The following is a 14,070-nucleotide window of genomic DNA, read 5'->3' as shown; positions in this document are numbered from 1 at the left end:
ATTTATTTTTTATAAATTATTTTTTAATGTTATTGTTAGTTTTAAATTTCCATCCCTTATTTTATCAGTATTATCTAAAAACCTTTATTTCATTGAATCTTTTTTTTAATTTTAACCCTGATGATGATTGAAACCTCGATAGATCTAAGAAACTGAGTATGAAAATTATTTTCAAAAGTCAACAAAGTCCATAAACAATTTATTCAATGAAGAAATAATGGAATATTGGGGGGGAAGGAATACCCTTATATTTTGAAATATAAAAGTTAAATAAAACAAATTTTTTTTATGAAAAAGTTTTATTTTTTAAACAGAATTTCATTTCACAAAAAATAAAAATCATAATATACATATTAGAATAAAACTGTTGTGTGGTTTTAACTAAAATTTTTATTAAAATGTTGCTACATTAATAAATAGTAAAAGTGTCCATTGTAGATGTGCGACTAACTTTGTTTTTTATTGCAACAGTAAAGTCTCTCTCAAACATATCTGTCATATTCAACAGTCAGAAAATTAAGATAGTTAAAAAATAATGTATTTTATTAATTTTTTTTTTCTCAAGCTATTATAATCATGCTGAAGGTTTTGACATTGTGGTAAATATATAAAGTTTTTAATGTTGTGAATAGCATGTTGTATTCATGAGGCACGTCAGATGAGGTGGAGCTTGGCATGAGCATTCTACACACTTGTTTTCTTCCGACGGTGACAGCATATTCCCAACAGCTAGCTCCAGACTGCCAAATTTACATTTCAATCCTATAAATAGAGAATAATTTAAATTAAATCTGAAGTTCGTATAATGAGTAATATGTTGTCATCAAATTGAATAAATAAAAGTTAAAGAAAAATAATAATTTTCTGTTAAAGGCACACACTTAATACCCAATTGATGTTATTAATAAATATGTATATATATATATAGTCATTAAGAATTAGTTGTTCTACTTCACAGACTATTTACAAACCATATTTATTACTATATTAAAGGATTCAACACTGCTATAGTTTCAAAAATTCCTAAATTCAATGGTTTTAGTAAAATCTTCATGGTGTCAAAAAATTCTAACATCATACTCATCAGAATTTAAGTATTTTCTGAAATTATTAATTTTTACATGTATACTCTGCTTTGCCTGCTATGTTGTTCTAATGACTAGAACACCCTGTGTGCATATCTATGTACACACACACACACACACACATAATATGACATTGCAGTTGTAGTGGAGGCGAAGTACTTGGAAGAAGTTGCCCTCATAGCAAACCAGGTTATTGCTATGGTCCAAGGTTGGCTGTCTTCGGTTGGCCTACAACTTGCAGATCACAAGACCGAGGTTCTCCTAGTAACTAGCAGGAAGCAGACTGAGTCTATCACTGCCAGGGTTGGTAGGCACGAAATTCGTTCTCAGTCTTGCTTAAAATACCTAGGAGTCATGATAGATGCACGTCTCCGCTTTAATATTCACAATAGGAGCGCCAAATCTGCTAAAGTAGCATCCTTTTTGTCACGCCTTATGCCAAACGTTGGAGGTCCCAAAGAAAGTAGCCGAAGGCTTCTTGCTACTGTTGTTCCCTCCATTATATTATATGCAGCCTCGATTTGGAAAGAAGCGATGGTTACCAAATCATACAGGAAACAGATGGTTTCAGTTTATCGCAGAGTTTGTTTAAGGACAGTTAGCGCTTTTCGAACTGTTTCCTACGAAGCGGTGTGTGTGATAGCCCGAATGCCACCTGTGGAACTCCTTGTTGAAGAAAGAAGCAGGCACTACAGACGACGCATATACGTTCCGAGAGAAGGAGAGCGAAAAATAACCATCGACCTGTGGCGCCAGCGTTGGGAGGCTGCAGATTCCAGAAGGTGGACTCGCAGGTTAATACCCAATGTGGGCACGTGGTATGGCCGCCAGCATGGTGAGGTGGATTTTTACGTGACCCAACTTTTGACCGGACATGGTTCCTTTAGAGCTTATCAGTACTGCTTCAAAGTGGACAACACCGCAGAATGCCCTAGATGTCAGACTGTTGAGGAAACCACGGAGCATGTGTTTTTCACTTGGATTCACTTTGCGGCAGAAAGAAGTGAATTGGAAAGAGTGATGAGGACACATCACACCAGAGAACGTGGTGAGCTATATGCTATTCTCAAGCCAGCTCTGGAACGCAGTGAAGAGATTCATCACAGTCGTCCTTAAGAGGTTGAGAGAGGAAGAGAGGACTAGAAGACGTAACTAGTATGGAAACGTAAAAACCATGTGAAAGAAGCGAGGCTGCACTCAGCCATTTCCCTCCACGAAGTAATGCCTAGCAGCGGTCCCATGGAGAGGAATGAACAGGTGTAGGGCAGTGGTTTTAGTGGGTAAAAATCCCACACATGGATAGGTACGGGCCTATCCGTGTCTTTTGAAGATTTCCACCGACCCTCGTAAACAAAAAACACTCACACATAATTAAAACATTTCTGGAGATTAGGATGGACCAGTGTCCTATGTCTAAACACATCATAAGTTTTACATATACATTTACCTGATTTATCTTCAACATTTTTCTGAGTGATTACAGCATCAGATTCTTCAGCTGGAAGATCAAAATGCAAAGTTATAAAAATTAAAAATGTTTCTTCATACTTCATGTTTTTCTCTTATTTAACTTACGGCATCTCCATATAGGAATTGGACAGCAATCATTTGGTTCAAAATATGTTGGAATACAACCATCTTGAATATAGCTACTGTAGTGTAGGTAAAATTCGCAAGTTATTGGTTTGCAATATGGTTCAACCAAAGTTCCTGGAATATTCAGAATGTACTTTCATTAAATGGACTAACGAAATATAAATAAATTAATGTATTTTATCTTCTGAATGTGGCCCTAATTTAATGGGATAACGCATCCAGAAATTTATCTTCCTTTGGTATGATGGAATGGTGGTGAGAATTACCTTTTTTTTCCCTGCTTTTGCATAATGGGTTTTTTTTGTACAAGTGAAAAATGTTTGCAGCAAATAATAACAGAATATTCTATAATATAGATATTTAAGGAGAGGTTGGCGGGGTAGAGTATTGAGTTAGACAAGCAAACACACTGATTAGTGAAATTTATTTAAATTATGTGCTAACCTTTCAGTCTATGTTATGGGCCTTTGTCAGGAATGTTTTAAACATAAGGTAACAACCAATCAAATATGAGAACATGGTAGTATAAAAAATGGAAATATATAAATAAATATGGGTTGACGGATATGGATAAAAATATATAAATATAATTTATGAAAAATTCAGGCATGATAAAAATAAGATTCACTTATCAGTGACCTTTTCACTCACACCCCCAACAAACATCATCAACTACACCTACCATAATCTGAATTTACATAATTATAATACAGTGTGGAGATATTTTTATATTTATGGAGATGATGAAAATATTAAAAATGGGAATTGCTACCATGAACAAAATATAGACATTATTAAAGTTAACTTTATTGATTTCTTTTTAATGTTAAGAAAGTATTCAATTGTATCCTATTCTTTTTTAATTCAAATTCTTTTTGATATATTAATAGTAAATATTTTTTTAAAAATATATTATGTTTTTTAATTTAAACTTAAATCAATTATATTATGGTGAATAGTTTATATAATCAATTCATATGTTATGTTATTTTATTTAATAAATATTTATTTTTATTAATTTTATATTATAGATATCGCTTCTTTTCCAGAATTTGTAATATATAATCGACATATGAATACAAAAACAGAAATATACTAACCATTGAATCCTTTTTTGCATATACAGTTTTTACAACCATCCACAAATTTTTGTCCTTCTACATAAGATACTCCCTTGTATTCGCATACATGAGGCATTGGTGGGTCAGTGGCAGCTGTAAATAAAAATAAAAATTAACAAATAAAAAAAAAGTTAGAAGTTCATCATTGAGAAAAAATATGATTACTGATTTATTTACAATATTAGTGAGTTTTACAAATGTAATAATATTTTTCAATATATATTCTCATATTCCATTGAAAAGTCATTGCTTGGAACATACTGTAAAAATATAATTATTCAATTTCTTTAATATTTTTAAGAGGGAGTAAATCGACATTATTAAAACTCTAAGACATCAAGTACCTTATAATTTCAATTGTGGGCACAGTGTATTGTTCATTTAGTTTTTAAAAATATAAAAAAAAAAAAACTTTTACTACCACTACAACACATAAAGGGTCTAGTGTTCAGCACTTGTTTTTTTCCTGAATTAAAGGGGACATACTTTATATAGGATAGGTGTGCCTCAGGAGGGTCTCTCAACACCAGATTCAATCCATGGCTGATATAACAAAATAAGAATTAGGAAAAACATTTAAAAATGAAATTATCCAATTTAAAAACTAAAATATTATTTCAACAAAATTTATTGAAGTAGACATATCAATAGGGAGGTAAAAAAAAAAAAAAACAGCACAGATATATTAATATGTCCAAAGAGATAATGCTTAGTATAGTTTAACATTAGTTTGTGCTGAAGGGATAAATGAATGCATCAGTAGTGAAGGACATTGTTGAAATAATGTTATGTAGTAAATTTTAAATTATGTGTATACATGACAATATTTCAAATAGAAATAGATGTAATTGACAAAATGAGGTAAAATAGATTATAAGATTTTAATTTTATACATATAATGTGTAGAAAAAATTGTTGATAATGTTAAATTAATTGTTGCAATTGTAGGTACATAATAGTACATGAATATGGGGTAAACCAGAAACGTGGTACAAGAAATATAGAATAGTAATAATGCTCTAAATGGAAGTTTTTTTCACTTCATCATATTAATAAGTAAATAATTATCTTCCTTAGCAGAACTAAAACTCATTAAGCTATTCTATGAAAAATTCTTTCAATTGAAATTAAAAAAAAATATATATTCCCACAATGATCAATGAAAAGGCCTACAGACCAAGTACTCTGATTTTCATCTGTAAGGGGTTAGTGAGAGACCGTGTAGTTCTCACTATAACCAAATTGACCCATTGACTCTCTGATTAATCTCAGGTATACGTTTTAGGAAGTCTTTTCCACATCTGCATGGTTTTTACGCAGTGGTTTTATTTAATATCCTGTTAAGATGACCTGGCAATATTTACAAAATTGTTTGATTAAAACTAATAAGTAATGATATTAAAAAAAAAAATCTTACGACAGTAGGTCTTTTCAGAACAACACTTTTCATGTGCATAAAGACTAATGCAGTCTGGTTTTGGTGGATTGAAGAGGTCTGGACACTCGATATGCACACATTGCCAATTAGCACTGAAACAAAATGAATTACAAATATAAGTTATTATCTATTTATTTGATTGTTAATTTGTAATTAGGCAGTTTAAATATCTCTAATTACAGTTAAACTTTAATATTTAATCCTTATCAAAATGACTACTTTCTCTTTCATTAAAAATAAATAAATAAAATAATAACAATCAATAAAATATAGATATACAAAATTCATTCAACTATTTTAAGGTCTTTTTTATTTGATACCTGTAGTAGTTGCCTAGACCTACCATCTTTACTCTATGAGCCCACTGGACCAACTTACTTCTCTGATCTATAAATCAAATCAAGAATGCTCTGAGAACTGGAATCGTTTCAAGAGAGATTTAGAAATTTTTCATTGTTTGATGTAGATATTATCATCTAACATTTAGATCTCTGTCTTGCAGGATATTATCAGATAATTATTAATATATTGCTATAGCTGGAAAGGGAGTGGTGTGGACTGTTATCTAGGGATTGAATAAATTTAGCCTTGTAAAAAGAGTAGTAAAACTCTAATTCTTAATTAATACAAAAATTGCTTACATGGGGTTTATGTATAATATGAATTAATCGGTTAATTTTAAATAAGATAACGGAGAGTGTAATTATGTTGATGTCTGGACTTCAAGATAGTAATAGGGGTCAATCCTAACAGTTGATTTTAGCAAATATCATGGAAACTACAACTCCTACGAAGTCATAAACTGCTTTATAGTACATTAAACTAGCTTGAATGCTAATAGACATCTGTACTTTGAATGGCTCCTGAAATATAGCTTTCCCACAATAAATTCACTAACTACTGATTTTTCAGTACATTTTTTTTTAAATGTTGCTTTCAAAGAAACTGTATCTCGGAAACTATTGAACTTAAACAGCTGTTAGGAATATTTTAATAAATTTACTCTACTTTAAATAATGTTCTACTAAGTAGTTCTACTAAAGATATGTAGCTCCGAATGAAAAATTATTTTTATTTTGGAAAAGTTGTCATTTTTTATTTCCCCTAACTATTCTTGGCAGACTCATTAATTTTGACTAGTAATTATACACAGTTTTCATTAAAGTAATAAAAAATTGGGGTGAAATTACTAACTTCTTTTTTTCCTTTTAGGCTCTTATACTATGAGCTTCTTTCAGGGGTTCCTCGAAATAATTTAGGAGTGGGTCATTCCACATCACCTCGGCACAGTTTTGAACTATACCATCTCAGATTTTCTTCAATTTTGCATATATTATGTGTCGGCATCATAATATTGGGGTTCATCTATTTACCTACTTCTACCAAAAGGGTTCCACCATTTTCCTACTATTAACCAAAAGGGTTCCACCTCCAAAACAAAGATTGGGGACAACTACTTTAGGTAGTAAGGAAGGAATACATCATGTACCTTGAAATTAAAAAAAAAAAAAAAGAAAGATATGTACTGACTTTTTGGATCTGTAGCCTTTCTGACAGATGCATTCGTAAGCACAAGGGTAACCAATGTCATCTCCTTTAATCACATCTTTGATTTTGTAAGATTTGTGATTGTGAAAACACTTATCAGGCTCACTTAGTTCGGCAAGAGAACCTGAAAATTTGCATTAAACATATTTATTAAATGTTCTGGTCCAATATAAAGGAAATGTTTGTATTCATTAGAATAAGACTTTAATGGTATTTAGCACTGATATAAAAATTATAGAGTATTATAACTAGAGATTGGATTTTGTGCATCAAAAAACACAAAATGTGTAAAATTGTGCAGTAAATACTCTAAATGTATAAAACACTGAAATCCTGCAATAATCAATTTTATTGTTTACTTCATTATATTAATGCATGGGAAGCTTACCTAACCTTTCTTAAATTAAATTAAGCTTGCTGAACACTATATATATGCAACACACTATGTAGGGAGGAGTATTTAAAAGTAGTCTTTCAAGCAAAATTTCTTCTTTAGTTTTCCCTAAAATTTCTCTCATCATGTTCTTCTTCCGCTTAGCTTTTCCATTATGTATTTACATACGAATACACCATTAAAAATAAACAGCAACTAACAAGTAGGTAATAAATCAATGTAGAAAAATGTTTAAATGTTAGATTAAACATGTATAAGTATATTCATATTGATCAGACCAATTCATTTTTATAATATAATACTATAAACGCTGGTGTTCCTCAAGGTAGTTTTCTTCTTCCATCCTCTACACACTTATAACACTTACTTAAAGGTCTAAACTTCTAATCCATTACAAAAGATTGATCTAGATGACTATAATAAGGCCTATCTGGACATACAGAGTTGAGTTTTGGGAATCCACTAAAGCTTCAAATTCCTCTCGTATCCAATCCTTACAACCAAATCCTCAATCCTCCTTACTTTGACACAAATAAAATCATACATAAAGACCTTAATGTTCCATATGTAACCGATTTAGCCCGAACCAGATATCAATCCTTTCATCATAAACTCCCTAACCACCCAAACTCACTAGTTTCCAACTTTACTTCCTCTTCCATTCCTGAAAATCCTCTGAGACATGGATTTTTGAAAAGAAGATGGCCTTGGTTGTTCCTCTACCAGCCTGTTTTAGAACATTTATAAATCTAGCATCAAATTTAATGTATTTTTATGTAAATACAGTTGTAAGGGTCAATAAATAAATAAAAATAGTATAAAAAAATAAATTCCTACTAGTTACAATAGTCGGAATAATGAATGAAAAAAAAACAACAGTAAAACGTGCAATTTTGTGTAAAAAAAAATTCTCAAAACAAACAAATTTGTAGAAAAACCACAAAGTATGCAATTTTGTGTAATATAAATATAGTGAATCTCATTTCCATGATTTAAATTTAGCCATATGTTTGGTAAAATTTGGAGCTATAGAACAAAAGAGGCAATTGCACAGAAATCCAGTCTCTAATGATAACTTATCAGTAGTTTGTTGTAAACAGGGAACATATGAAAGAAAAAAAAACATAATGTATTTTGTTTATGTATACATGGGGTTAAACGTTAAATGGAAAAGCATATCTGGTTGTCTTAAAACGGTTAGTAAGCAGATAAGTAGTTTGATAAAATTATCGATTAAGAAATTTTAGGTCTTTCTTTGGTTTTTTCGCCTGCAAATCCTCATGCGGGATTTACACTTTTGTCACTAGCTCCAAATTCAAGGCTTGTAAAAATGATTGGTAAACAAAAGAATCAGAAAACATCAGTATCCACATGTTTGTGTGTTCATTTAACTTTTATCGGTTATTACATTCAATTTTTATTATAAAAAATAAATAAAGAAATAGGGACAAAATAAAGATAGGAAATGTAATTATCAGCAAAGTAAGTTTGAGGTGATAAAAATTCATAGTAATAGTTCTCAATAGCCTGTAAATTCTTATTATAATTCCTTATAGGATTTGTATCAGAAACCTTATTTAGTTACTTTGTAATTGTTAAATTAATTATCTTTATAAATCTATATTTGTGCTATGTTAAATAAAAAATAAACTGAATCCGAAGATTGAGGAAATTCTTTAATTAACTAAACACAGAGAGCACAAATATTTATCTGTTGTAAGATCTAAAACAGTGCTATCTGAAAACCAACCTGTGGAGGCACCACAAGCGCCCTCTGATTTGTGCCTTAAAAACTTTAAGGGTCGACCACAAATTCAGGCAAACTTGTACCAACCAAACGAATTGACCCAACCACACGCTTGCGCATGCGCGAATTTGTCATTGTTGGAGAATGTGAAGAGGCACCTTTAATGGTGGATAGCAAACAAGGTGTTAAGTTCTCATTTAAAATGTTTCTCTTCATAGTAAGTGCTATATTAGATTTTAAGTTGTTTATTTATTGGATTAACAACGGCTGCGGATGCAAGGTCTTAAGGGGCCTCTAAATGTTGGCCAAGCCGTAGCGAACTCAGACATCTGCAAGCGTGTGGATAGGTGGCTTGGCTTGGCTGGTACGAGTTGGCCTAAGCTCGTTACCGATTCGTCGAGAGTCGGTTTTTTGGACACAGATCAAAGGGGTTTCATAAGAGCGCTCGTGTAGCATCTCCACCATTGTTTTTTGTCTAGTTGCAACTGAGAGCTGTTAGGAGGTTAAAGGTGTTAGTTGTTAGGGGAGGTAGAGAAAGAAATACTTTATTCATTCATGCTGTCCAAATACATCGGGTTGCTACATTACACAGCATACTGATCAATCCGTGACTGGATAAATATAAGTTACATATTTTTATGTAATAGATATAATATAATAGATAGATAACATTTTTTTTTCTTCCACAGTTTTCTTTTACAATTAATACTAGTCTACAAACTAACTACAAGTTTTTCGATTTATTCCTTTTTTCTTTCTTTCCCTTCTATTTCCCAACCCCGCTTTCATTTTCTTTTTTTTTGTAATAAAAATAATATAATCCCAGTGCAATGGCTGGAACCACTTGTACGTCCACCATGCTTGCCTCTCTGAAAACATTGATATGTGGATGGTCCGCTCTTTGTTTACCGAGCATTTGTACAAGCCTCCGATTCGTGGAGGGCGACCAACATGTGGATCCGCCTTTACCTAGGATCAAAACTAGGGGCAAGTCATAGTAAATCAGTTTGTGATATTTCAACACGGAAAATGAGAAGGGAACCAACATTTTTATAACATTATATATAATTGTCTCAGTGCTTTATTAGTTATTATAATTATTATTAGATTTTCTAGTGTTGTTGGTAGTTTTAAGGGGCCTTTACATGTTGGCCAAGACAAGTGTTTGTTGTTTGTTAATCCCCCTAACTATACTTGTCGGACTCATAAATTTTGTCTAATAATTATACATAGTTTTCATTATAGTAATAAAAAATTAGAGTGTAATTACTGATTTTTTTTTCATCTTGGTATTTTTTACTATGAGCTTCTTTCAGGGGTTCCTCGAAATAATTTAGGAATGGGTCATTCCACTCAACTCAACAGTTTTGAACTTAACCATCTCAGACGTTCTTCAATTTTGCACAAGTTTTGTGTAGGTATCAGAGTATTGGGGTTTATTTATTTACCTATTTCTACCAAAAATTTGCTTGAAAAAAAAAATTAATTTTTATTAAATTAATAATTATTATTTTACTTCTAGGGGGAGGGCAGCTGCCCCCCTCTCCCTACCCCCGCTGGGTAGACGCATGTTCTGATGACTCTTAACGGTTTTCCTTTTATCTGTAATCTCTTCATAGATCAGGTTACCTATGAGACCTGACGTTAAGCCCCTATGGGCAGGTAACAGATCTTTTAATATAAGCTGTTAAGAATCATCTGGAATAGTAATTCAATACCTAACATTAAGGCAATTATAAGATAATAATTATATTTTATAATATCAAGGAACTTTTTAAAAATTTATCTATTTGTAATTACGTAGTAATTGTGTATTATAGAGATTTTTGAAGAGGCAAGATTAAATAAAAAAAAAAATGAGAAAATTAAATATCGTATGCTGTCCTACCCATAATGGTATGTTTAATTTTCACTACTGCTGAACAAGCCATTCACTCTGATGTTTTATTTTGTAGCCGCGATGAAAGTTTTGGTTAGTTTAAACCGTGGGGGGATAGGAGGAAGGGATTTTCGACCTTTTTAGAACGTATGCCCCTACCAAGAGTTCAGGTCACCATCTCATATTTCACAATATGACTCCAGTTTTACAAATCAAAAGCCTCTACTACTTGATTGGTGTTTTACAATGAATCTAAGTTTCAGAGGAAAACAATTATACCACAACACAGTACTCTGTTAAATACTAAATATATTTTTAATTAGGGGCAGTGGAAAAAATCAATAGTTCTCCATCTTAAAGTGTGCTACTGCCACAGTTGGTCGAAAATTATTCGATAGACTTTTTTAGCCCAGACGAAGACTTGCAATGTGGGACGAAACGTTGACTAAATTAAATAGTTTTATAATGATGAGAAATATTTAACCGTAGATAATATATATGAGGAGAAGATGGTTGGGGGTCCGGTAAGTAAATAACACAAATCAGTTGAGAGAACTTATTTAATAGTGCCAACGTTTCGGCAAAAGTTTCTAGCCTTCACCTGGGTCTACAAAAAGAGCAAGATAACAACCAATGAATACAAAAAATAAATAAATAAAAAAAAGAAATCGTAAACAGAATGATACAAGTAAATAATTTATACAGAATGATATTGATTGTAATATTAATTTTCATTCATTTTCATTTTCACTTTTTATGTTTTTTTTTGTATTGATTGGTTGTTATCTTGCTCTTTGTTCTTAGCCCTGATGAAGGCTAGAAACTCTGGCCGAAACGTTGGCACTATTAAATAAGTTATCTGAACTTATTTATGTTATTTATTGACAGCACCCCTAATCATCTTCTCCTCATATAAGTAGCTTTATGACTATTTGAGTTTATTTTTTTTTACTGCACCGAGACTATCTTATATTATTACACACTGTCAATCATCGATGTTAAAATTATTTATTTACTTTTTCAAATCGCTTATTTTTAACCTTTTCAGATTTCTATTATATCATGGTCCCTTTATATATTTTCATCATATTAAAATATATAAAGGGATGAAGCGATCATGAATTCGATAGAATTTTTATTTTCTGTATCTTAGAAAAAAATAGAAAGGGACGCAAATATGTTAGAAAACAGAAAAGTTAACATATATCGATAAGCGAGAGTGCGATCATAAATTCGATAGCATTAAAATGTAAAATGTTAAAAAAAAATGTAAGTACCAAAGTTTCAGGCTTAATACTCAAAGTATAAAATATACTATAAAATAGTTGACGAATCGATATTGAAATATATTAATAAATGAAATAAATTGAAAAATATATATTAAAGAAAAAAAATGATATATTTCTTTGATGTCATAAGGGCTTAGGTCACTTTTTGAGCATTTGGAGATAATGTCGTATTATAGCACCAAATCAGAGCTACCGGTTGGTATTGAGGTCTTTATACTTCAGGTAGACTTACTACTATATTGTTTTATAAAAATAACGATTACAAGAATATCAATAATTAGATTTTACCTCATTTTTTTGAACTTTGTTTTTTCTCTCGTGAAAAATTCATATTTTCGAAGTAAGCCCTTATGAACGCGCATCAAAGATTTATTAGTAATATTTTGAATATTTTTACTAAAACGTATTATGTTAAAAAAAATTACAGATACAGATAAGAAACTTATTCCATCTGTAGAAAAATAAATACACTGCTGTGGTTGTGGAGTTCCTGTGGCTGATATAGTAATGACGAACCAGATCCAGACTCCACGACCTATATTTCCTTCCTAGAGGATAAACCCTTTCTAATCCACTATTCCATTCTCGCTATTCCAACTGCAACTTCATTAAAGACATTTAAATCATCTCTCTACTTTAAAAAAATATTTGATAAGTATTTTGATCCCTTTATGTTGATTTTATTAGTAAGAAAAAACAAAACACTGTTTTTTCTTACAAACAAAAATCATTTTTTTTTTTATTATTGTATTATCAAGTCCTGTTCGTATCGCAGAATAGGTTAATTCTAAGATATATATAGCTGTGATAAGGGATTGGAGATTTTGGGATACAATTAATGGGTTATTATTAACAGCGAGCACACATGTGTCATCGGCATACGGTGTGAGGGTAGTGTTAGGATTGATTGGAATGTCAGCTGTAGAGGATGGGACCAAGGATACTACCTTGAGGAACACCAGCGGACTGAGAATAGAGGGATGAATAGGAATCATTGTGGTTTACTTGGAATAATCTATGTATACGATGAGAAAGTATGTCGGAGGTCGAAACTGTTCTTTTACAAGTTTGATCACTTAGAAATATTATATTTACTCATATAATATAATGTATAATGTTCAAATTCATCTATTTTATGAACTAATAACTCAGTTTAGATTAATATAATTAATTTTATTATGTTTCATCAAAATCTGAGAGCGTGTGTGTCACGACCTGAGCTATTTGACACGTACTGACTCGAAAACATATTAGGCGATTCTCTACTACTTGAGCAATGGTCCAGAGCACCAATGTAATGCAGGTCTTGCCTATGTTACTTAGCAAGGCGCAGTGACTAGGATTTAGCCAATGAAGCATATTTAAATAACTAAATATGTTTGTAATTTTTGTAAATTAAATTTTATTGAATATACACAGGGTTACCGGTACACGTATTCGTACCTGCATTTATAATTTTTGGAATTTTGGTGTGATTTTTGATGGACATATAGTGCATATTTTAAGGAAATTGTTAATTTCCTGACCTCATTCAGTTCTTCCAGTACTCCACAGTACATTCTTCCAGCACTCCTGATTCTGAAATTTTTAATATGGTGTGGTAATTGTTTTTACATATTCTCATACTGAATCAGATTATAAAACTATATTTATACATAACGTCCTTTGACCATTTGTGTCTAAAAGATACGAGAAGTCAAATTAAAAAAAAAAAATTCTTATTACACAAAATGGTTTATGAATCCGATTTCAGATTGAAAAGATTGGAAATTGCATGATGATTGAAACTATTACATTACTTACTAGACAGGCGGTCTAAACTTGCAATCCATTACAAAAGACTGATCTACATAACTGTAATAAGGCCTACCTGGAAATATGGAGTTGAACTTTGGAGCAAATATATCTCTAGATCCATAAGACGCACATATGTCTGCCATTAGTTTAAACCGTGGGGGGATAGGAGGAAGGGA

The 14,070-nt window shown here is 31.4% G+C and overlaps 1 protein-coding gene across 1 annotated transcript in view; it reads right to left on the bottom strand.

Annotated features, from left to right (window-relative positions):
- Positions 1 to 280: 280 nt before the first annotated feature.
- The window catches only part of LOC106677085 (uncharacterized), a 62,596-nt gene continuing 48,806 nt past the window's right edge, over positions 281 to 14,070 (bottom strand). The window contains exons 3-8 of the mRNA XM_014414777.3: positions 6,771 to 6,912; positions 5,220 to 5,332; positions 3,782 to 3,895; positions 2,661 to 2,795; positions 2,533 to 2,583; positions 281 to 762 (exon numbers count right to left, since the gene is read on the bottom strand). Coding sequence (XP_014270263.1) covers positions 617 to 762; positions 2,533 to 2,583; positions 2,661 to 2,795; positions 3,782 to 3,895; positions 5,220 to 5,332; positions 6,771 to 6,912 — 701 coding nt within the window. The 3' untranslated portion in view covers positions 281 to 616. The remainder of the gene's footprint in view (positions 763 to 2,532; positions 2,584 to 2,660; positions 2,796 to 3,781; positions 3,896 to 5,219; positions 5,333 to 6,770; positions 6,913 to 14,070) is intronic.

The sequence above is a fragment of the Halyomorpha halys genome, unplaced genomic scaffold (genome assembly GCF_000696795.3).
Source record: "Halyomorpha halys isolate HHAL.00 unplaced genomic scaffold, Hhal_1.1 Scaffold86.1, whole genome shotgun sequence".
Lineage (NCBI taxonomy): Eukaryota > Metazoa > Arthropoda > Insecta > Hemiptera > Pentatomidae > Halyomorpha > Halyomorpha halys.
The sequence above is the reverse complement of the archived record's forward strand: the minus strand, read 5'-3'. Positions and strand labels throughout refer to the sequence as shown.